The sequence below is a fragment of the Nasonia vitripennis genome, chromosome 1 (assembly GCF_009193385.2).
Source record: "Nasonia vitripennis strain AsymCx chromosome 1, Nvit_psr_1.1, whole genome shotgun sequence".
Lineage (NCBI taxonomy): Eukaryota > Metazoa > Arthropoda > Insecta > Hymenoptera > Pteromalidae > Nasonia > Nasonia vitripennis.
In genome coordinates, this window is record NC_045757.1 from 2698928 (window position 1) to 2720897 (window position 21970).

The window sequence follows — 21970 nt, forward strand, 5'->3', positions numbered from 1 at the left end:
TTCACCCGCTATTTTACGCGTTATTGAGAAAAATTATAGAGCATGGACACGTTAGAATAAAAAATCGTTTACTGCAGGAATACTTATTTTTTATAAGAAAAAAAAAACAATAAACAATAAATGGAAAGTTAAATTTTATATTGATTACACGGCGAGATACTCAAGCCATATGTTCGATCATCAATTGATTAGCAACGTTTGCTCATTAAGGCTTCAGTCACTCGTAGACAAATTAGAATGACGTACGCGCTTCAGTTCAGAACGAATGAAATGTAAGAAAAAAGCTCTTTTCTTACAAATTTCATCAATAACAGCACCGTTATATATGCACACATGCAAAGTTTGCGCATAATTATATGCATCGATCAGAACAAGATTGTTGAGTTTTCAAAGAAATATACGTATATGACCCCAGTGGAAAAAAATTATGTGCCAAACTGTGCCAAAAACTGTGCCAATATATGTCAAAATTGTGGCATAACTGTGTCAAAACATGAACATTTTGGACATTTGACACACTTATGGCACAGATTGGGACAGTTTGTCATACTGAAAATTAATAAAATTTGTGCAAATTTTATCGCAATGTCCGGTACAGTTATTGGTACAGGTTGGCATAATATTGGCACAGATTAACACAATATTGGAATAGTTTGGCACAGATGTTTTTTTTTTAACTAGGGAAGTTGTTTAGAATTATTAAAATTCATAAAATTCACATAAGGAGGGCCTAAATAGGTGTTACCATCCGGATGATAACACCAAAACTCTGGTTGTGAGCTCCAAAATTTTTATTTTCCAATAATTTTATTTAAACAAAATTTTATATCGAATACTTAAATGTGTTGATTTGTATCAAACTGTGCCAAACTGTGCCGAAATCATGCTAAACTGTGCCAAACTGTGCCATAATGCACGAAAATTGAGTAAATAATTATAGTAAAACTGATTATATCAAACTGATTATGCCAAACTGGGCCAAAACTGCACCGGAGCTGTGCCAAAACTGCGCCAAACGGTGCCATATTATATAGATAATTTAAGCTAAAGCCAAAAGCTAATGAGTTTTATGATCAATTTATAATATGTAGATTTTGGACTCTAACCATGGTTAGTAATATTTTATAAATTTTATTAGCTTTTATTAAATTTTCGATATATTGTGGCACAAAAATAAATAAATGCCTGACCTTCAAAAAAGCTAATAACTAATAATTTAGATTTATAGGTTTTAATAAGTCTTATGATATTTTAATAAATTTTTCAAAAAGCTAATATCTACTATAAAATTTTATGAATTATTTCTAGTTTTGTCTCCTAACATCTTAAAAAAATTCTTTAATTGCTTGGTTTTAATGTTTTTACAAACACACAAAGATATTACTAATAAAAGCTACTAAACTCTACTAACACGCTCAAAAAACTATTAAAACTTAATAAAAGCTTAAAAACATTTGTAGAATTAAAAAATATATAATCAAATCTTTCAAACATTAATAAGTGTTATAAACGATTTTTAGAGTCTAAATTCCACACCTTATAAATTGTTATTAAAATCTAATAAAAGCTAATAAAAGCTAATAAGTTTTATTAACAATTATGAGAATGAGATTATTTCCTCTTGGGAAAATTAAAAAAAGTTATGTATCCAAGCGAATGGACAGGCGATTAAAATTTCCGCCGATCGATCGGATCGACGCACGTCAACCCAAACTTGACGCGTCGATGATTGACGTATATAGGCATAATGTAAACTGCAATATCAAAAGCAAAATTTCACGGAACCACATTATCATAAGTGCCTCGCTTTTGTTGGTAAAATCGACGCGCGCATCAGTGAGCAAAAGCGAACATTATCTACTTAATTCGAGGATACACGGCCCCGTAGTTCCTCGACCTTAGCATAATAAACATGACGTTTGCAATCGCTCTCTATGCATATTATGCATTGAGCATAAAGTGTAGCCAAGCCGAGCAATCAATGAAGTCTCGCGTAAAGCAATATCAAGGATCGATCAGCCCGTATAAAAGTAGCCGGTGCTCGACGGCACTTCATTCATTCATCGTCGCTTCTCAGGACCCAGTGGGACCATAACGCACACGAGATGAGATTCGCCGGAGTCAGCTGTCTACTGGTAGCTCTTCTAGTCGGTGAGTTGACAAGCAGATAAAATTTCAAAGAAACGTTAAAAAGTTTCGAATTTACCAAATAATTCTTATATCGCAGGTGCCTTCGCCGCACCGGCCGAGAAGATCGTCGGCGGGGAGAACGCCAACATCAACGACTACCCTTACCAGGTGTCGTTGCGCAAGTCCGGTAAGCACTTCTGCGGCGGTTCCATCATCAGCGAGAAGCACATCATGACGGCCGCCCACTGCGTCCGCGGTATCATGGCGTCGCCCTTCAGCGACATCAGCGTCTTCACCGGTACCAGCTCGTCCTCCGGCTACACCGGCAAGAGTCATCGCGTCAAGCGCGCCGACGTTCACCCTGGATACAGCGGTACCGAGGCCTCCTCCTACCACAACGACATCGCCATCCTCACGGTGAGTGTTTATTTGGCACTCGATCGTCGACTTTTTATTAAACATCGAATTACGCATGAAAATCGAATTTCAGCTGACCAGTCCCGTCAAGTTCGACGCGGTCCAGAAGAAGATCGACCTGCCGACCAGGGACGTTATCTCGGGCGAGAGCGCCGTCATCACCGGTTGGGGTATCAAGAAGTACCCGTCCAACTACGTCTCGCCGGTTCTCCAGAAGGCCGCCATGAGCATCATCCCGAGCAGCCGGTGCACCACGAGGATGTACCCGCTCAGACTCCACGGCGAGCAGGTCTGCGCCCTGCAGAGGAAGGGAGTCGGCGCTTGCTCCGTGAGTTTGCTCAATTATTCTGTGTTTGAACAATTTCAACTAAAACGCGAGATATGAGACTTGATTCTCTCTTTTTTTTCTCGTTGTACAGGGTGACAGCGGTGGCCCACTGGCCGTCAACAAACAGGTCGTCGGTATCGCCTCTTGGGTAGTTCCCTGCGGAGAAGGCTACCCCGACGTTTACACCAAGGTCTACGCCTACAAGAGCTGGATCCAGACTATCCTCGATAGAGACTAAATTGAGAGAGAATGGATTTGAATATTTATTTATTTATTCCAAATTGCTCTGTTTGACCAATAGTGTTATAATTGTTATCCGTTGATTTTTTTGTTGATTGTTGGAATAATAACGAAAGTGTTGATTATTATATGCTTTTGTATTATTTATTATACGGGTATGCACAATGTTCACAGATATAACTTAGATAAGACTAGCTATGGCAGTCGTCCAATCTATAAATATCCGTATACAAACGTTTAGACCCGATCGAGTTACTCCGAGATGCCGGCTTGAAACGCAAAGTTTCTATATTGCACGCTTGTGCTAAATTCGATCTATATTCTTATATTTGGAGATAAATCTTGTATCGAACGAGACTAACAAGAGGAATCTTGATGGGCGCCAATAATCCCAAGTGACTTTTATTGCATTTAGAGTCGGTGTGAATAGAAGGACTGTTTGAGTGTGCGTTTACACGTATAGAAGATATACTGTCAGTTGTCGTTAATCATCGCACCGGACAACATCGCTGCTGTTCATTGTAGCTTGTATTCCCTAACTTTCAGGTATAAAGGCATTATTTACGGTATAAAATATTATCGTACGCGACATTCAGTTTACTGCGCTAAGAAAAGTTTTTTTAAAATTCTAAATTAACACATATAATTTATTAAATGACTGAAATCGACATCATTTGTATTTACTACACGTGTCTTATCTTCATTCAACCCTAATTGCAAAAAAAGCTGCAATAATATGTAAGTGGTCTGCTTATCATAATTTTTCGTCTTCTGCCGATAAATGTTATCAGAGACGTGTCTTAACTTTATAATAAGCAGGTGCAAACGAATTTGAAAAAAATAAATATGACTGAAATAAAAGTATATCAATTAAAAAAATTGTGTTTAATAATATTATAAGCTTATTGGAATCGAAAAAGTGTCTACTATACAGCTGTGACACATGCAGTTTACAATATTTAAAAAAATAATATATAAGTATATGATTTTGAAGAGAATTAGAAGCTCGATCATTTTTATGACGAAGATAAAATCTTGAGTAGATCAGCTAATTCAATAAAAGACTTTATTATACATGCGAGGCTTCTGGAGATCCTATATGTGTATAATCCAACTTCTAATATTAATATCGTGTAATTAATTTAGAGCTCAGAATATGTCTGAAGAAATCAAAGGCGGTTTCGCGACCAAAGCCATTCACGCAGGACTGGATCCTCAGCAATGGACACATAGTCCGGTCGTACCTCCACTGGTGATGTCAACGACATTCCGACACGACGCGCCGGGCCAGCATCAGGTAAAACACGAAGAAATCGTAAACACTCGAATGAAAATAGTACAAGTAAGAGTGTAAATTGTTGATCAGGGATACTACTACAGCAGAAGCGGTAATCCAACTAGGGACGCTTTGCAAGTCTGTCTGGCAGCTCTGGAGAACGGAACTGACGCGAAAGTTTTTTCGTCGGGACTCGGTGCGTTGACAGCCTTAATGTCGCTACTCCAGACAGGAGATCACGTTGTCTCCGGTGATGACATTTACGGGGGCACCAACCGTTTCTTCAAGCAAGTCGCTTCCAGGCAAAACATCCAGGTCAGCTTTGTCAGTCCCGAAGATACCGAGAGCTTTGTCAAGGCCATCAAAGCGAACACCAAGGTAAGCTTGCTTCGGAGAGTCATAAAAATGTTCTTTGTAATACCTATACACATCGATGTTTGCAGATGGTTTGGTTGGAAAGCCCCACTAATCCTCTGATGCAATTGGCTGACATAGAGACCATATCCGAAGAAATCAGAAAGATCAGGTCTGACATATACATCGTAGTCGACAACACCTTCGCAACCTGCTATTTTCAGGTAAGCACAAGATTCGATTTCGTGAATTTAGCCATTATATGTTTATAAGTATCCGTTTTTTTTTTTACAGAAACCATTAGAGCTGGGCGCAGACATCGCCATGTATTCTCTGACAAAGTACATGAATGGCCATTCCGACATCACGATGGGCGCAGCGATCACCAAGAGAAAGGACATCGCGGAAAAATTGGCATTCGCGCAGAAAGGTGAATTTTGTCAATCAGTTAATTAAGATTCTCGCGTAAAAAACGCAATTTCTAATTTATTCTTACTTTTCCAGCCATGGGTATCATTCCATCTCCATACGATTGCGCATTGCTGCATCGAAGTCTCAAGACTCTGGAGTTGAGGATGAAGCAACATTCGAAAAATGGACTGGTCGTTGCCATGTTTTTGGAAACTCACCCAGCGGTAACGAAGGTGATGCATCCGTGTGAGTATCAAATCTCGAAATTCTATCATTAAGTAAATTAGTTATGTATATATGTATAATTATTGGTATGTCGACTTTTATTCAAGTCTTGCCATCACATCCACAACACGAGTTGGCCAAAAAGCAGATGACAGGCCACAGTGGGATGCTCTCTTTTTACCACAAAGGAAATTCGTTGAAATTTTTCAAAGCATTGAAACTATTTTTACTGGCTGAGTCACTTGGTGGCTATGAGTCATTGGCAGAGTTACCGTGAGTAACAAATTTTTTCAACGCCAAATTCTCTGCAATATGTGAATTGCCAATCAGATATAGACGTTGAATATAATATAAATATCCCATTTTCAGATCTGTAATGACACACGCGTCGATATCAGAAGATGAGCGAGAAAAACTTGGAATTACTGATGATTTGATTCGATTGTCATGTGGAATCGAGACAACTGAAGATCTCATTGAAGATTTAGGTCGAGCTTTGGATGCTGCTATGTCTTGATCGCGCAAATTTTTAATAAACTTTAATAAACTTTTTTCATTTACAACTAATTTATTGATATGTTCGCTTGCATGCATTGCTAAAAATAATTTATGAACGTATGTTAGTCCTGTGGAAATAAATATGCAGTTTTTTATGATCGGAAAGACATTGAAAATCGCTGACTAAGCAGTAATAAAATATTACATCCATCACGAATTTTTCACAATATAGAAGAGTTTTTAAAGCAAAATATTTAGTATACACAAGAATCTAAAGAAGCGACATTTTACGGCGACAAAATGAAGAAAGTTACACTTTTTGCAAAATACTTTATCTTATTTCTTACATTTGTGGTTAATAGTGAAGAGGTTTGGGCTAATGGTAAGCTCGTAACACACATGATTCGAACGCCAGACATTTTAAAAGGTTTAGACTAAATTCAAACAATCGATTCAAATTTTTATGTGTTGTTCTAGAAACTGTTGTAACAAAAGAATCCAACAATCCATCTAATCAAACTCGTATCATCACGAGGTCAGTATTATATGCATATGCCTTTAATTATACAATATGATCGAGTAATATTAGTATGCTTTTTTTATCAGAAGCTCTTATTCGTTCAATTCAAATCGATCATGCATCTGTAGAGGCCAAGAACCATGTGAATGCTCGGAATATGTGCGAAAATGCATATGCGAGAACAACACCCCTTGCAACTGTACCGAAAAATCTAACGAAACACCATCCAATACCAGAGGAATTCCAACTAAATCGAACAATACTATCCAATCGAATTAAACAAAGATACGTTTGATAATTATATGAATCATATATCATGAATTGATATTTTATTGTGTGTAATATGTATCTAATTTTAAATTCATAGAAATTGATTGAAGATGACCAACGTGCATAATTGATTATTTTATATAGTTGTAGGTAAAAAATTTGATATTCAAAATTTAAGTTGCAAAGTTTTGCTCTTCTATGCAATAATAGTAAAAATTTGAGACAGAAATTTGCGTTTCTATAGGCAACTTTAACTTATTCTTCAAGCTCTTTATTAAATATTTATGTATGCACGTAAACAGATTTACGGTAGAATGATCTAACTGATCGAAGATTGTCGGAACAAGACCGGATAATTCCACTCATCGTGAGATTAGAAACTTTCCGACAGACCTACATTTATCAATGAATTTGCAAATGCATATCATGGACTTCATCCTATTCCTTATATTTTCCATGTCATTGAAAATTACATGATATTTATCAAATAAAATTTATAGTATACGTATGTGATATTCTATGTGAAAAAAATGGCATTATGAATTATCAGGCGGTATCGGCTAGTGAATGTGTCATATTAAAAGAAGCAATAATAATATTATAAGTGTCATTATAACAAATAATAATTGAATACTTTTTTATATTAATATACAAATATAAAATGTAAAAACGATCTGCTCATTAGTCAATTCAATTATCAATATCAAATATAAATTATTACTTAAGGAAGTTTCTAGACTTGTTTATTTATGCAAAAAACTCACGCATAACGTGCAAAATTGGCAAATCCAACACTATTGTTGGAATATACATTAAATTTGCGATGACTACATAATATTTACATTTTCGCAAATAAAACGTCGCTATGGATATCATGCAAATGTTAATCAAATAATCATCGTAGTCTACTTCCATAATCTCTCGCATAAAATTTGCGAGTCGAACAATATAAAAGCTCTCATATATTACCTCTCACTAAGCAAGACGAGTTTTGTCGTTGCGAGTCTCGCGTGTTTCGACCTATTCGTAGGCAAGTCATTTTATCTATAATAAGCAAATTATACCAATTTGAACAAATTCTGTAAAATCCAAAATCATGATAAAATAATTTTTTGATTTTTGCCACAGGTGCCTTGGCGGGCCCGGCGGAAAAGATCGTCGGTGGCAAGGATGGCACCAACATCAGCGAATTCCCGTACCAGGTGTCACTTCTGCGGAGGATCGATCATCAGCAACAGGCACATCCTCACCGCGGCTCACTGCGTCAAGGACATCATGGAGGCCCCCTATACCGAGTTCACCGTCGTGACCGGCAGCACCACCTCCTCTGGCAATAACGGCCATGTCCACACGATCGAGACCACCCACGTTCACGAGGGCTTCCTTGGTACGCAGAAGTCGGCCTTCAAGAACGACATCGCCATAATCACGGTAAGCGCGAATAAATTCAAATTTCCCGCCAAATATTATGATATATGCGAGATTTTTTAAAACGCCTTCTATTACCCGCGTTACAGCTCAAGGAGCCGATCGACGAGAACCAGAAGAAGATCGACCTTCCCAGCAAGGACAGCAGTCTCGAGGACAAGGCTGTAGTTTCAGGCTGGGGTATCGAGAAATTCCCGTCGAAAATTGCCGCAGCCACGTTGAAAAGGGCCGACATGAAGGTCGTTCCCAGCAACCTGTGCTCCATGTTCCTCTTGACGCCTCTGTACAAGACTCAAGTCTGCGCCTTCCAGAGGAAGAACGTTCGGCATCTGCTCCGTAAGTGACTTTCTTACCCGCTTTTATTACTGTACTTTTTTAAAAACCATACACTCAATACTTTCCGATTCGATTTGTGATTCAGGGTGACAGTGGTGGTCCCTTGGCCTCCAACAACGAAGTGATCGGCAAAGGCGTCCCCGACGTCTGCACCAAGGTCTACGCCTTCAAGGACTGGATCAAAAACATCATCGACGAGGAATAAGCCGACTGACTCAGCATTAGAATTAATAGACCAAGTTGATATTTATTTATTTCTTATACGCAACCGTGTAACGTAGATCCTCTAATAAACACTTTTGTATCCAAACTTACATCGTTTATGAATAATTTGACAAAAAAATCCTGTGTGAATGAGATGCAATTAATATTATTCCTAGTCGAGACAGTCGGTATAATGGAGTCGATATAATAAACTAATTGAAAATTCAATATTACAAGGCTTTATTAAGCGTACAGGTTTCTGACAAAAATTCTTATAGTGTATAGGCACTACTAACTGTATTTACCATGGCAAACGCAAACGCTGCCCCTACACTCTGGCTGGTCCAGTAAACATCCCGGGTATACGTAACTGAGGCGCACTTTGCAAGGCTCAGTGCACTGTTCCTTTACCCGACACGTGAAGGGGATGTCTAGAGTAAAAAAAATTGAAGTATCGTAAAAATCCGTTTTATCAACGATTTTTCAAATAATAAGTCTTTCAACGATTTCATTCCGATCATAAAATACTTACGTAACGAACACTCTTTGGCCGCAGAGACGGTCGAACTCATGAAACCGATCGAAAGCAGGAGAAGCAGGAAAATTTTAGTGTTCATTTTTATGTAATAAATATGATACTTTATTTTTGAAGCAATATTCGCGAAATGGTTCTAGGTCTGCATCGAGCGATTGTTATATGCACGAGATACGCGAATACGGCTCGTAAAAATGTTACAATAAGCGATATGATAACTCGTTGAAAGGAATCGTATCACTCTGGGGAATCCCGGTATTTTCTTGTCGTATCAAACGAAGTGTAGGGAGGGAGTGAGGTACTTTCGTAAACATTATATATATATACCTCCTGAACTAATTCCGAGGGTAAGCGTGAACAACTACTATGCTTTGATAAATCGTATATATGCTTGTACCAGGATTCCTCGGGCCGATGCAATTTTTTTTGTAATAAAACGTTTCCATATCACCCTGTAACCTCTGCACCAACGTATATGTATAAGTACACGGCCTTTCTGATGCCTATATAAACTGCGCTTAAAATATCCGCTCGTCAGAGACACAGAATCATTTTACAACATTGCTTCGAAAGTAATAGGTATATAATAACTGTTATTAAAAATGAACAAGAAACTGCTCCTCGTTCTTTTGGCCGTATTAACGATTGCAACTCTTTGTGCGGCTAACGAGTGCAACGTTGGTAAGTTTACACTGAAATAATTTAGGGTAATATACGAGACATAAGGGAACGCCTAACGAACCATATACATTTTGTAACATTTTGTTGGATTTCTTAACTTACGATATTACGATTTTTTTGTTTCAGTGGTATATAATACCGATTTCGAGTGCAAGAACAAGGATCAGTGCAACGATGTGTGCACAGCGCGCCTGAAGCGCTTCGACTGTTTTCTAGTTGATACAGAATGCCATGACGAACGCACTTGTATTTGCCGTGGTAAACACCAGCAGCCGACGTAGATGATTTTTTTTGCAATGGTGCCTGCTATGTAGTTTTTGTTTATTAATGGCTATATAATAAAACTAGATATATAAAATACTGATGTTGGTATACAAATTGTGTTTTCCGCTCATTGATCCTGTATCCACTGTTCTGAATGTCTCTTCTGTGATCTTGTAGTAGTAACTAAAATCAACACCTTAGTTATCGCAATATGCAGATGACCCTTCGATGGAATTTTTGACGAATATATCAATGTAACTTGACTGGAAGAAGTCGTAGAAGTGCCTTAACTATGGCACGATATCAAGACAGATTTCTCCAAACACGACGTGCATGTAACGATCACAAAATACCACATATGGTTACAAGAAAAAAAAATCGCCAAATTCATAATTTTGTGTACGACGATCGTCACAGTATGAAAAATTAATAACGATAACATGAATGACGATTGACGTATGCTTGAAAGTAAAATAATGAGTATCACCTATTGATAATGTCTCGAAATTACCGCATAATGCGACTCGGTAAACATCGCGTAGATTATCATAATTTTCATCCGTATACACGTTACGTTATTGATATGCATTATTTCGGATCTTCGCCCAACGATCGATAAGAAACTTGCATAAAATTTACGAAAAAATCATATATAAGCGAGCGATGTTGATGGGAGTTCATTCTCGTCGATTTCTTCAGTATTCAGCTCAAGATGAAGTTCGGTGTTGTGGCCTGTGTGTGTCTCGCCCTTTTCGTCGGTCAGTGTCTACTATATTCCATATCAACTACAATAAAACTCGATAAATGATATCGATCTCTCTTTTTTACAAAAGGTGCCTTCGCGGCTCCGGCGGAAAAGATCGTCGGTGGCGAGAACGCCGACATTACCGAGTTCCCTTACCAGGTATCCCTGAGACTAAGGGGCAAAGGTCACTTCTGCGGTGGTTCGATCATAAGCGAGAGGCACATCCTCACTGCGGCTCACTGCGTCGACGGTATCATAACGCCGCTGCTTAAGAATAGGTTCTCCGTTGTCACCGGTACCACCACCTCATCCGGATCGAGCGGAAAGAGCCACAAGATCAAGAGCACTCACATTCACGAGGGCTACCTCGGAACCGACGAGTCGTCCTACAAGAACGACGTCGCCGTCATCACGGTAAGGAAATCGGTTGCGTACGAAATTCGAATTTCCCGCCAAAATCGTTAATATAACACAACCGATCCGTCTCCATACAGCTCGCCGCGCCGATCAAGTTCGATGCTAAGCAGAAAAAAATCAACCTGCCCACTAAGGACGTCAGTCTTGGTGACAAGGTGATGGTGAGTGGTTGGGGAATCAAGAAATACCCATCCGAAATCGTCGCCGCTACTCTGCAGAAAGCCTCGATGAAACTCATTCCCAGCAGCCAGTGCGAGCAGTTCCTGTACCCTCAGACTCTCTACTCGACGCAGGTCTGCGCCATCCAGGCGCAGAAGAAGGGAGTCGGTGTCTGCTCTGTAAGTATTCGGCTTCTCGAATCGAGTACGAAATTTAGAATACTGGGTGAAATCGGCAATAATATTGGTCTTCATCGCGCTTTACAGGGTGACAGTGGTGGTCCCTTGGCTGCCGACAACGAAGTGATCGGTATCGCTTCCTGGGTCGTCCCATGCGGCAAGGGTTTCCCTGACGTCTACACCAAGGTCTACGCCTTCAAGGACTGGATCAAAAACATCATCGACAAGGAATAAGCCGATTCACTCAAACGTTAGATAGCAAATTGTTGTATTTATTTGTTAATGTTATGTTTGTTAAATACCGATAAGCTATATGTTTTATTGGTATGAACGGATAATGTGTAAATAAACACCCTTTTAAATGAAAAATATTACGTGTCTATACATCTCATTACTTATATAACTGACGGAAACTTATAGACTTCGTCATGAGCGACGATACGTCTTTTATTCTGAGTCACTGCGTCCTAATAATTTACTTAACATATTTTTCGCTTTACAAGTATCGAGAAATAAACTGGTACTATAAATACAATAAATAGATATATTTATGTCAAAAACACAAACTCTTATACAATTTTAAGCATATTATAATATTTTTCTTCAATTTTGTATTTCCACGAAACAACTAAACTTGTGAAGTGTATCAATGACGAGACAGATTTACGTCTATGATTGGATTGACATCAGTAGCTTCTAAAACCGACTCGATGAATTCCTTGTACGCGTAGACTTTGGTATACACGTCGGGATAGCCCAGACCACAGGGTATACCCCACGAGGTGATCCCAACGAGCACACCGTTGGCTGCCAAAGGTCCACCGCTATCACCCTACAAAATTCAATACAAGATTCTTCTAATCCCCCGATTCCTTAAAAATTCCAAACGTAAAACGTCTCATAATGTCGTTACCATGCAAGAACCAACTCCCTCTCTCTGAAGCGCACAGACTTGCTTATCTGTTATGGGACTGAGCAAACGCTTGTGACATTCGAAACTTGGTAGCAGCCGCATCTGGGCCTTTTGCAACTGCACCGGAATCGTCCAGTTGTCAGCAGAAGTGTAGCCCCAACCGGTGACCACAGCTACTTCGCCGCCCTGAATGTCTTCCGTTGGTAACCGGATCTTTTGCTGGTTGGCGTCGAAGATTATCGGATTTTCCAGCTACGAATTTTTATCGTAAATCGAGTGAAATCTCAAGTGATCTTTTTCGCTTAAATGTCAGATAGACCGCGCGTACAAACACCTCAATATATTAGTTACATAAATTGATAGCACATGAATTTTTTAATATACCGTGATGACAGCGATGTCGTTATTCTGCCCAGGCGAGTTGTCGTATCCAGGATGAGCGTCAACTCTGGCAATCCGGTGCACGTGTCCTTCCTCTAAAATACTATCGGTACCGGTATGCACAGTGACTCCTTCGAAGGGTGGAACGAGTACACTGCCAACACAGTGAGCCGCGGTGAGAATGTGCCATTCGTCGATTATCGCTGCGCCGCAGTGGCTCTCGTTGTAATGACGGATCGACACTTGGTATGGAAACTGGTCTATTCTGCCATCGCTGCCGCCCACTATGCGTCGGCATTCCATTGATTCTATGGCTGAAATTTTATTTGAGATAAGTATGGTTTACAAAATTGAATTTGATGTATGTACATAGTCTTCTACTTACAGATCAGGAATATTAGGCAGATGAGTGGGAGAAGTTTCGTGATCATCCTGGAGGCTGAAATAAAATAAAATAATAGAATTTATTTACGAAATTTTATCAAAAAATTAGTCTTTCACATACCCTATGAGCGCGTTCTTGGTAAGCTTGTAGGTCCTGTTTCAAGTGTGCGAAATTGAGAAGGAAAGAGTAAGAAATGCAGCGAGATGGTGCATTTTATACCTGATAGATAACAGAGAGACCATGGGAAATGTGTTGAAATTTTTTCTTTTTACATTTTTGTTTGTTAGCAAATAAAAGAAAATGTTACCGTAGGATAAGAACGATTGTGCAAATAGCAGAAGCCTAAACTGTAAATGTTATAATTTGCTAAGATTAATGAAAGATAAAGTGTGCATAATCCTTTGGAAACATTTCGAGTGAACTGGCGTGCCAGATTTAAATTTCGCAAGGCGCAGAATTTTCTTAAACTTACAGTGATAGCAAGTGTTTGCAGTCAGAAAGGTAGGTAAAAACCCGTGATGTAACGTTGCGAGTGAGTTAACGCTCTATATTTGCACATACGTTTCTGCTTGCAATTTTACGATTAACACTGCTTGTATAATTTTCAATTTAATAGGTCAAGCTCTTTGTGCAAAGACGTTCTTTTTTTATTAAAATATTGATACAAGCATATCAAAGTATATACAGATTTGAACTGATGCAAAATCAGTTGTTTTTATTATAATACTTTTAATTTTAATTTCATCCCCTTATCGCGGACTCAATGAACTCCCTATGCGCATAGACATTGGTGTAAACTTCAGGTACACCAACAGCGCACTTTTCCGTAACGACCCAAGAAACGATTCCGACGACTTTTCCATCAGCAGCCAACGGCCCGCCACTGTCGCCCTAAAAATTTACATATTTACAAAAATTATAGTTTTTATATATGTTTTCGATAATTACATTTAATGGTATAAAAAACTCACATGACAAGCGCCGGCTCCTCTCCTACTGAAAGCGCAAACTTGATCCTCGTATAATGTCTCTTTGTAATCCGGCTGACATTCTGTATTCGTAAGGAGCTTCGTCTTGAGCTTTTGGAGCAGTACCGATTCGGCACTGTCGTGTTCGTAATGACCCCAACCGGTCAAATTGACCTTCATCCCACTATAGATGTCTTTGCTGGGTAAACTAATTTTTTGCTGATTCTCATCAAAGACAATCTCGTCTTGTAGCTGCATGGCATATTAAAACAATGGTTGACCAAAATTCTTTCTTATCCTTTTAATTCAATAACAAGCAAATACCTTAATAATAGCAATATCGTGACGGTATGACGACTCCTGTATTTGCTTCCAGTCTGGATGAATCTTAATCCAGTCGATCTTATGCACCTGACCTGGACTGCTCGAGTTATCGGTTCCTGTGTGTACACTTACCAACGTCCACGGAGGCTTTACGAAGAGATTATCAACGCAGTGAGCTGCCGTGAGAATATGTTTCTCGCTGATGATGCTACCACCACAGAGGTGGTACAAACCAACGAGTCGAAGCGACGCTTGGTAAGGAAAGTCTGTGATTTTTGCGTTGGATCCTCCGATAATTCTTGGCTTGAGACGACGAGAGCTAATGCTTCCTATTGACGATTTTCGAGTTTAGTAATGATGAAATATAGTTGGATTGGTTTTTTATACTTATATGAATTAGATCATGCACTTACCAACGAGGGAAGAAAAGATGAAGATTGTCACTATTGTCCACTTCATTTTTGCGATGTGACTTAAAGTAAACTATACTGAAAACTTTATGAGACTTGAGACTTTATAAGTCCATATTTCGAGTTTTATCACAGCCGTTGAATGCTTTGATCAATATTTGTTTAGCTTTCACATGACAGAATTGAGTTTGCGATAGATAAGTTTCTCCGAATTTTTCTAGTTTTCTGTGTACACAGCATAACTGATCGATTTCAAATCTTTTGTATAAGGAAATTTACCTCGTTTAACTTAATGATTCTAATCAATATTTGCCGAAATTCTGAGAAATATTTTTATAATGAATTTTTTTATGAAGTACTTTTATCCTTTTTAGAAAGATAAAAATTTTTATTTCACTTACACTAATACAGTTAAATTAAATAAACGACGTGAAATTTTATTAAAAAAACTAAACTTATAAATCCTACGTAATCTTGACAATAATCGTTATTTATATATTTTACAATTTTGAATCGAGTCGAGTTCACTTAAAATACGATTCAGCTTTCTAACACCCTTGTTGCAAGATAAAAATAGATTATTTTTTTACTACAATAACTTTCTTTATCTCTTCTTCCAACATGTTTTTTGGCTTTGAAACTCTGCAAAATAAATGTATGGACGTTATTTCATGATATAATTATTCAATCTAATGAATCAGTGCATACAAGAAGAAAATAACAAAGAATCACCTGACTTCAATAACGAAATCTTCTTCAGAAGCAACAGCATGAATGCTTTCATTGCTTTCAGCACGTTTTAATGTAGAAGGCTGTTCTCCTATTTTTGAATGTTCTTCTTTTAAAAGATTTCTATAAATATGAACATTGTTATAATCAAAATTTAAATTACTCAATCAAACTGATAATAGATTAAATATTGAAATACATACGCTAAGCCATCAAGACTAATGGATTCATAAAATTTAATGGCATTGTTTGTATCCCTTGAATTATTGGTTGGAAATAGTCCTTTGAATGTGGTTTTATAATCCCTGGAAAAAAAATATGATTGGTATTTACTGCAAACAAGTACAAATAATCGAATCTGATGGTTACCCACCTCTTTCTGAATTTTTCTTGTAATTTATACATTCCTAGCTTTTCTGACAATTCTCTAAGAATAACTCGAATAAACATTTTCTTGGAGGTACTTATATCTCTTTGGTTCAATTTACAGATAGACAATATTTCCCAAGAAATCGCATGTGATGATAAAAGATGTCCAAAAAGCCTTCCTAGGTTTTTTATTTCCAGGTTTTCTAATAATTCTATTGTATTGTAATTGTCTTCAAAAATTTGTTTAAAAGAAGAAGAAAAAATATTACTACTTTTACAAAATCTCTGCAAATCAGAAAATTTATAAGACCTGGTCAATCATATTGATTATTAGGATTTTTAAGAAAATGTTCAATTTTGTCTGCTTACCTCTGCTATCATTCCAAAGAGACTCTCATATATTTTCGACTCTGCGCAACAATCTAAAAGACACTTGGTGACTAAGATTTCCTGTCCAGGTTGCAACTGGGCATCCAAGATATATTCTACACAATTGTCAAATTCTTTCAATGAATGCATAGTGGAACGAATAGTATTTTTAAAAGTCAATAAATCTAACTCTTGGTTTTCTTCCACATTGGTTATGTCCATATCATCAGCATTCTCATCATTGACATCTTCTTCGTTAACATCAGGTGTACTGGGCACTAGTTGAGGTACATTATTTTTTGTCTCAACAACAAAAACGTGATTTATGCTCTTTTTGTTACCTGCCACATTTTTTTCTACGAGTATTATTTTTTCGATCTTTTGTGTGTGGTACACCAAAAACTGTGGTGAATTTACAGGTTCTTTAACTTCGGTCAGTGCATTCAGATGTTTTGACGAACACATGGATACCAGTGTAGAACATTTATTTTTCATTTGTATCAATTTTGTCCATGATGGAAATTCAGTCAATAGCTGCATTAGATTATCCATTATGACAGGACAATAATAACTGTTTGGCACCTTTTCAGAATCCATGTCAAAATCACACATTTCAAATGCTTCTAGTTTAAGTTGGTTAATATAATCATAAATTTCGTGTGGACCATTGCTGGCAGTTATTTCTTGTTCTTTGATAAAGAACGAAAAACTGCTAGATCCATTTCTACCTGTTACATACTTGATATATTTTTGATTCATTTCTTGAATGCTATCCGTAGTCAAATGCTCCCAGAGAGAAATTCTTCTAGCTTCCGTTTGGTTGCTTTGGAAAGGACTTTGACAAAGTGTTAAAACACTTAGAACTGCTTCTCTAAACTCATCTAAATTATCTAACTTGCTTAAATACATGATACTGCAAAGATAAAAATCTTTAACTGCTTGTAATATATCATTAAAACATGGCCATGCATCAACAACTTTAATTAGTGTGATCAGATCTATACGAATCAATGTCGGTGGTAGATCTGACATATCTTTCATCAAATACCGAAAGCAGCTAAAAAAAATTTACAATTATGAAAATTGAAAACAAAAACACTTAATGAGTTACAATTATATATATGTAATCTTTACCTCTTGTTATAAATATCAAAGGTACAAGTATTCAATGACATCGATACAGCATCCAGTATATTGTAAGAGTAGCCAACAACCATTTCAGATGGTGTAAAAACACTACTTTCCATCCACAAACTCAAAAAGTGCTGTATGTCTAAGGACTTTGTTGAACTGCTCATCATCTGAGTTAGTGGTATTGCAGTGCTTCCCTTACAAAATGCCAGTGCGTATAAAAATATATTTCCACTATCAAAATCTTCCGTAATATCCTTGATCAGATTATTTAGTACAATGAAGGATACAGCTGATTGAGTTTTTGCCAAATCTTTACACAGGTTTATTTGTTGGGGATGCCAATAGCAGACAGAAAAAGGTAAAACTCCCACTTTGTGAATAATATCTCTGTATCGCGTACTATTCACCATTGATATCAGAGAATTGAAATCAGTGAGGTCTTTGTATTCATCTTCGTTGTTGGCATCCAGAGACTCGTAAAAATCAAATTCGTCCCACTTTCCATTATAAACTATAGGCTCTTGCGGTAATTTTTTCCTAATCCTTTTCCTTTTCTTTATCTTTGGATCTTCAGGTATAACTTTTGTTATATTAAAATGCTTCATCAGTAAGGTTTTCACATTGTGTCTGTTCTGATGCACAAACAAATACAAGCTATGAATGTGCATTTGTTTATTCAACAAATCATAAACTTGCTTCCATACCGGATCATTTTGCTTTTTAAGATTGCCATTTTCATTGAAAACTCGTACAGTTTTTAGTGCTTCCAAGACCGTTTCAAACGGCACCCTCGCTTTGCGCGGCATTTTGATAGGTTTTGTTCCTGGAAGCCTATATGCAGATAGAAAGAAATGAGCTGTGGGCACTTCTACTGACGAAAAAGTGTAGCTTATGCGGAAGTACACCTGTTCTCACGCTTACGAGTTAAATTTAGATATATATTGAATACAATCTTTGTGGGCTTATTATTTATTATACTAAAGTACATTTTCTAACCTCTACAAAGTCACATTACAACTGTAACAAACTACCTATGATATAGATAGCAATGCGAAAATTTTAATTTCATTGAGTATCGGTCAACAATAACATTTATTTCCACAGCCAAATTTTTTCCTTACTACTGAAAAGAGCAACTGAAAAGAGCCCATTTGTGCACTTTGCACACATTTTCTGACAATAACGGCAACCAGCTGATCGACTGATACGATTCTAATGTGGCGCCATAGGATGTATAGGCTCTAGAGTAGGTAAGTCACACGCAGATTATTGGCTAAACGGAAGCTGCCATATAAGTAACAGGAGGATGTCATTATTGAATTTAAATAATTTGAAAGCCTATTTTTTGATATTTTCTCATTCATCGTGTACATAAATATAACTTACTTTCAACTGAAAGAATAAAATTAAATAAATTTCTGGAATGGCATAAAAAATGATATTTTGTGGCAAACTTGTAGCAAAATCAAACAACAATAATAAACTAAAAAAAAAACAAGTATTTATCTTGATACAGTTTTATTATAAAAATAAAAAAATAAAAGTTAAAAATCTACATAAGTTATCATTTACATTAAAAAAAAAATCCATGTAAATCTCTTCTTATATGATCACTGATTCAAGAGTCCTGATAATAGCTCCATTTTTAATAGGGCGCTAATGTCCTTATCTTCATCGTTAAAATTCATGCCAATACCACCATCTACAACCTTGGGAGCTACAAAAGTATCGACCTCGTACATACGTTGATACAGACTCTCCAACATCTCAATAAGCTGGCAAGTTATGTAGGAGGATTGCCCAAAAATTCTTACAGCGCTACTGATTTCTTTGCCCATAGTTATCATAGTGGCTTTCTGAGGCCGATAGTCGTCATTATCCAGTGATTTTTTAAAAGACCATAATATTTTCACCAGTTTGGTTCCTAATGTACTTTTCGCGTCCCTGCGATTTCCAGAAATTTCCTGCAAATATTACGTTCATATTGAAGCAAAAACTTAAAATAATTCTGTAATAATTATACTTGTTTTAAGTCTTACTAATTGAAATTTCTGCTTGAGCACAGGTAACAGAGGCCAATCTTCTTTGCACGCTTGGCATTGACAAATGTAATGAGATTTCTTCAGTATTGAAGTTTGTCGCTCGCTTTTGCTTTCATTGTAGAAGCTAAAATTGCTTACAGATATCTGAAAAAAAAAATTGAAAAAACAAATTCAAGTTATAGTTACTGCAAAATCTGCTGCAAATAAATAATTAGACACCTGGCAATTTTTTCCTATAGGTTGCAAACAAAATAAAACAGCTTTTCCATCCTTTGTAATGACAGTTCTAGCATTTGGATTGCAATCATATTTGAGTGACTGTACATAAATGTTAACAGAAGTAGCTGTAGAGCAACATCGATTATCTAAGCATGCATCTAGATCATTTTGTACAAGACAATCATCGCTTCTATAAGGTATCTGTAAAATCGATGAATAAATAATATTTGCCATCAATCAAGGGTTTAAAAAAAAGGTAATAACTTACATGATGGTCAGAATTTGAATATGTTACAGCAATTATTCTCAATATGAGTAGTAGTACAAAAACTACGTCATCATTTTCAGACAGTTCTTTGCCAGATAGACTACTCAAATCAGATGCAAACAAATTTGATGCTTTAACAAAGTATACTAGGATGAGAAAGGCATCTTTCAGGATTCTTGTGAGCTTGAAAACTGTGCACTTGTGAGATAGATTGTAGAAATTTTTAAATGTATTAATGTTGCCAGATTTATTTTGTTCAGTAAAATACTTTGCTTGTTCATCTGGAAAAAAACAACTGTTATCAATTTTTTAAGTAAATTAAAAAGCAAGCAAAATGTATGAAACATTAACCTTTAGATTTATCAAATTTTTCCAGTTCTTCTCTCAAAGCTGATACACTACCAGCTTCTTTGACAGCCATAATAATGGTTTTAACAGCAATCTGATAAAAGTAGTACTTGGTATCATCAAATTGCATATGCATAGCCATATTGCATTCAATATCATGATATTTGTTCCAAGCTTCATCTTTGCATTGTTTGGAACAATACATATTTAAACTACAATGATCACATGGAATTGTGCACCATGTTGGTGTCATACAGTGACAACAATAAGCGCAAGCTTTGTTAGTGTTTACACTGGTAACATAGGATTGTTGGACGAAAATAATTTCTCCTGGTTGTAAATCATGAGAGGCTACCAGTTGTTGACCAGAGTCTGGACTATAGCTTACGTTGATACCACTAGAAGTGCAAGTTTCTGTGACCATAGTGCCTTCCTTGTAAACTACAAACGGCATCTTACTGGATTCAGCCTTTGCTTTTTTAATCATCTTGCAAAATTTCTCATTTCGATCCTTTTGATCAACCAACTTCACGCAGTTCTCAATTTCTTTCATAAGATTTTTTTTCTTACTTATGTCAGTGCCTAAGTGTCCAAAGCATGCCATCTTTCTGCACAATAACTTGACTTTCAGGACATTGGAATCAGTTATGGCCAAAGCTCTTAGTATATCCTTAATGCACTCTTTAAATCTACAAATAGTTAACAATAGACAAGATCTGTTTCCATAGGCTAGAGCTAACAATTCTGAATCTGGTGGTGCCAAAGCGATGGCCTCACCATACCATTTTCGAATGTCTTGGTAATCTTCATCTCGAAGAAAACCACTGTTAAACAATTCATTGCCAATGATTCGCGCTTTTTCGGACGCTTCAGAGCTTTTGCCATTTCTTTTAAGGCACTTTTCCGAGTTCTTATCGAAAAAAGTAGCAAATTTGTTGTAAAAATTACCACTTGTCAATTTTTGCAATCTTTCCAACATCAAACTCTTCACATTGTCGCTGTCTACAGTTATGATTTCTTTGAGCATATCGTCAGTGTCTTTCTTCCAGAATCTCTTCTCAAAACCAAAGTGTGCGCACAGTTTCCTATACTCGTTCTCGAAATCTTTCCGAATATCATTTGGAAGGTCTATGCCTCGATCGTCATCCATGAGATTCAGAATATCCATGTCATCCATCATATCTATGATGAGAAAAAAATTTCTCGATATTAGCTTTGGATTAGTTTAAGCAAACTAACCGAAAGTCGTGAAGGTTCCTAATTTTCGAAAGGACTTTGACAGATAGTATAACGAGCTAATCTACACTTACGATAATCCAAAACACGTTCTCTCGCAAAAATATAATCAAGCTTTGGCCTCAAAGACAGCGAGTAATCATGTATAGATTGTAGGCACAGGTTGAATCAAGTATACACCGGCAACAAACACATGGACGTTAACGCGCGTTTTCCTAAACACTGCGCACACGATCCACAACAATACAAAGGTCCGAC

General features: G+C 37.0%; 7 protein-coding genes across 9 annotated transcripts; 4 read left to right on the forward strand and 3 right to left on the reverse strand.

The window, feature by feature from the left end:
* Window positions 1-1998: 1998 nt before the first annotated feature.
* LOC100123406 (chymotrypsin-1) lies at window positions 1999-3243 on the forward strand. The gene is made up of 4 exons (XM_001606997.6): window positions 1999-2151; window positions 2228-2547; window positions 2621-2875; window positions 2967-3243. The coding sequence occupies exons 1-4, from the start codon at window positions 2106-2108 to the stop codon at window positions 3111-3113; spliced, it is 768 nt and encodes a 255-aa protein (XP_001607047.2). The 5' UTR covers window positions 1999-2105; the 3' UTR covers window positions 3114-3243.
* A 124-nt stretch (window positions 3244-3367) lies between these two features.
* LOC100123412 (cystathionine gamma-lyase) lies at window positions 3368-7394 on the forward strand. 2 transcript variants are annotated; one of them, XM_031921929.1, is made up of 10 exons: window positions 3368-3661; window positions 4262-4412; window positions 4482-4769; window positions 4835-4969; window positions 5040-5175; window positions 5250-5402; window positions 5489-5654; window positions 5751-6261; window positions 6357-6414; window positions 6469-7394. In XM_031921929.1, the coding sequence occupies exons 2-8, from the start codon at window positions 4272-4274 to the stop codon at window positions 5896-5898; spliced, it is 1167 nt and encodes a 388-aa protein (XP_031777789.1). In that variant the 5' UTR covers window positions 3368-3661; window positions 4262-4271; the 3' UTR covers window positions 5899-6261; window positions 6357-6414; window positions 6469-7394. The 2 variants fall into 2 exon arrangements, with proteins under 2 accessions (XP_031777789.1, XP_008202907.1); XM_008204685.3 differs by having other exon boundaries at window positions 6486-7394.
* LOC100678596 (trypsin) lies at window positions 6180-8638 on the forward strand. The gene is made up of 5 exons (XM_008204932.1): window positions 6180-6261; window positions 6357-6418; window positions 7798-8100; window positions 8187-8417; window positions 8519-8638. The coding sequence occupies exons 1-5, from the start codon at window positions 6180-6182 to the stop codon at window positions 8636-8638; spliced, it is 798 nt and encodes a 265-aa protein (XP_008203154.1).
* A 2150-nt stretch (window positions 8639-10788) lies between these two features.
* On the forward strand, window positions 10789-12058 carry LOC100123432 (chymotrypsin-1). The gene is made up of 4 exons (XM_016981273.2): window positions 10789-10875; window positions 10951-11276; window positions 11357-11617; window positions 11705-12058. Exons 1-4 carry the CDS (start codon window positions 10830-10832, stop codon window positions 11849-11851), a joined length of 780 nt encoding a protein of 259 aa, XP_016836762.1. The 5' UTR covers window positions 10789-10829; the 3' UTR covers window positions 11852-12058.
* A 113-nt stretch (window positions 12059-12171) lies between these two features.
* Window positions 12172-13463, reverse strand: SP135 (serine protease 135). The gene is given in 5 exon segments (NM_001172601.1): window positions 12172-12449; window positions 12531-12782; window positions 12915-13225; window positions 13297-13350; window positions 13417-13463. Coding segments are annotated over 4 exon segments (795 nt in total). The 5' UTR covers window positions 13343-13350; window positions 13417-13463; the 3' UTR covers window positions 12172-12263.
* Window positions 13464-14037: 574 nt separating this feature from the next.
* Window positions 14038-15047, reverse strand: LOC100123439 (chymotrypsin-1). The gene is made up of 4 exons (XM_001607033.6): window positions 15002-15047; window positions 14589-14917; window positions 14268-14516; window positions 14038-14187 (listed from the first exon to the last, which is right to left on the reverse strand). Exons 1-4 carry the CDS (start codon window positions 15045-15047, stop codon window positions 14038-14040), a joined length of 774 nt encoding a protein of 257 aa, XP_001607083.1.
* Window positions 15048-19100: 4053 nt separating this feature from the next.
* Window positions 19101-21969, reverse strand: LOC100678764 (SET and MYND domain-containing protein 4). Of its 2 annotated transcripts, XM_008204687.3 has the most exons (6): window positions 21787-21966; window positions 20480-21658; window positions 20129-20409; window positions 19861-20061; window positions 19639-19785; window positions 19101-19563 (listed from the first exon to the last, which is right to left on the reverse strand). In XM_008204687.3, the coding sequence occupies exons 2-6, from the start codon at window positions 21654-21656 to the stop codon at window positions 19210-19212; spliced, it is 2160 nt and encodes a 719-aa protein (XP_008202909.1). In that variant the 5' UTR covers window positions 21657-21658; window positions 21787-21966; the 3' UTR covers window positions 19101-19209. The 2 variants fall into 2 exon arrangements, with proteins under 2 accessions (XP_008202909.1, XP_016836591.1); XM_016981102.2 differs by having other exon boundaries at window positions 20480-21969.
* Between the last annotated feature and the right edge of the window lies 1 nt (window position 21970).

Coding starts and splice junctions, on each gene's coding strand:
- LOC100678764 (XM_016981102.2), bottom strand. CDS start 21,656: ATGATGGATGACATGGATATTCTGAATCTCATGGATGACGATCGAGGC. Junction 20,062..20,128: donor ATTCAAATTCTGACCATCAT/GTAAGTTATTAC, acceptor TCGATTTTACAG/ATACCTTATAGAAGCGATGA. Junction 19,786..19,860: donor CTATAGGAAAAAATTGCCAG/GTGTCTAATTAT, acceptor TTTTTTTTTCAG/ATATCTGTAAGCAATTTTAG.
- LOC100678596 (XM_008204932.1), top strand. CDS start 6,180: ATGAAGAAAGTTACACTTTTTGCAAAATACTTTATCTTATTTCTTACA. Junction 6,262..6,356: donor TGAAGAGGTTTGGGCTAATG/GTAAGCTCGTAA, acceptor GTGTTGTTCTAG/AAACTGTTGTAACAAAAGAA. Junction 6,419..7,797: donor CTCGTATCATCACGAGGTCA/GTATTATATGCA, acceptor TTTTTGCCACAG/GTGCCTTGGCGGGCCCGGCG.
- LOC100123412 (XM_031921929.1), top strand. CDS start 4,272: ATGTCTGAAGAAATCAAAGGCGGTTTCGCGACCAAAGCCATTCACGCA. Junction 4,413..4,481: donor ACGCGCCGGGCCAGCATCAG/GTAAAACACGAA, acceptor ATTGTTGATCAG/GGATACTACTACAGCAGAAG. Junction 5,176..5,249: donor ATTGGCATTCGCGCAGAAAG/GTGAATTTTGTC, acceptor TTACTTTTCCAG/CCATGGGTATCATTCCATCT.
- LOC100123406 (XM_001606997.6), top strand. CDS start 2,106: ATGAGATTCGCCGGAGTCAGCTGTCTACTGGTAGCTCTTCTAGTCG. Junction 2,152..2,227: donor ACTGGTAGCTCTTCTAGTCG/GTGAGTTGACAA, acceptor CTTATATCGCAG/GTGCCTTCGCCGCACCGGCC. Junction 2,876..2,966: donor AGGGAGTCGGCGCTTGCTCC/GTGAGTTTGCTC, acceptor CTCGTTGTACAG/GGTGACAGCGGTGGCCCACT.
- LOC100123439 (XM_001607033.6), bottom strand. CDS start 15,047: ATGAAGTGGACAATAGTGACAATCTTCATCTTTTCTTCCCTCGTTG. Junction 14,918..15,001: donor CATCTTTTCTTCCCTCGTTG/GTAAGTGCATGA, acceptor AATCGTCAATAG/GAAGCATTAGCTCTCGTCGT. Junction 14,188..14,267: donor GAGGAGCCGGCGCTTGTCAT/GTGAGTTTTTTA, acceptor GTAAATTTTTAG/GGCGACAGTGGCGGGCCGTT.
- LOC100123432 (XM_016981273.2), top strand. CDS start 10,830: ATGAAGTTCGGTGTTGTGGCCTGTGTGTGTCTCGCCCTTTTCGTCG. Junction 10,876..10,950: donor GTGTCTCGCCCTTTTCGTCG/GTCAGTGTCTAC, acceptor TTTTTACAAAAG/GTGCCTTCGCGGCTCCGGCG. Junction 11,277..11,356: donor ACGACGTCGCCGTCATCACG/GTAAGGAAATCG, acceptor GTCTCCATACAG/CTCGCCGCGCCGATCAAGTT.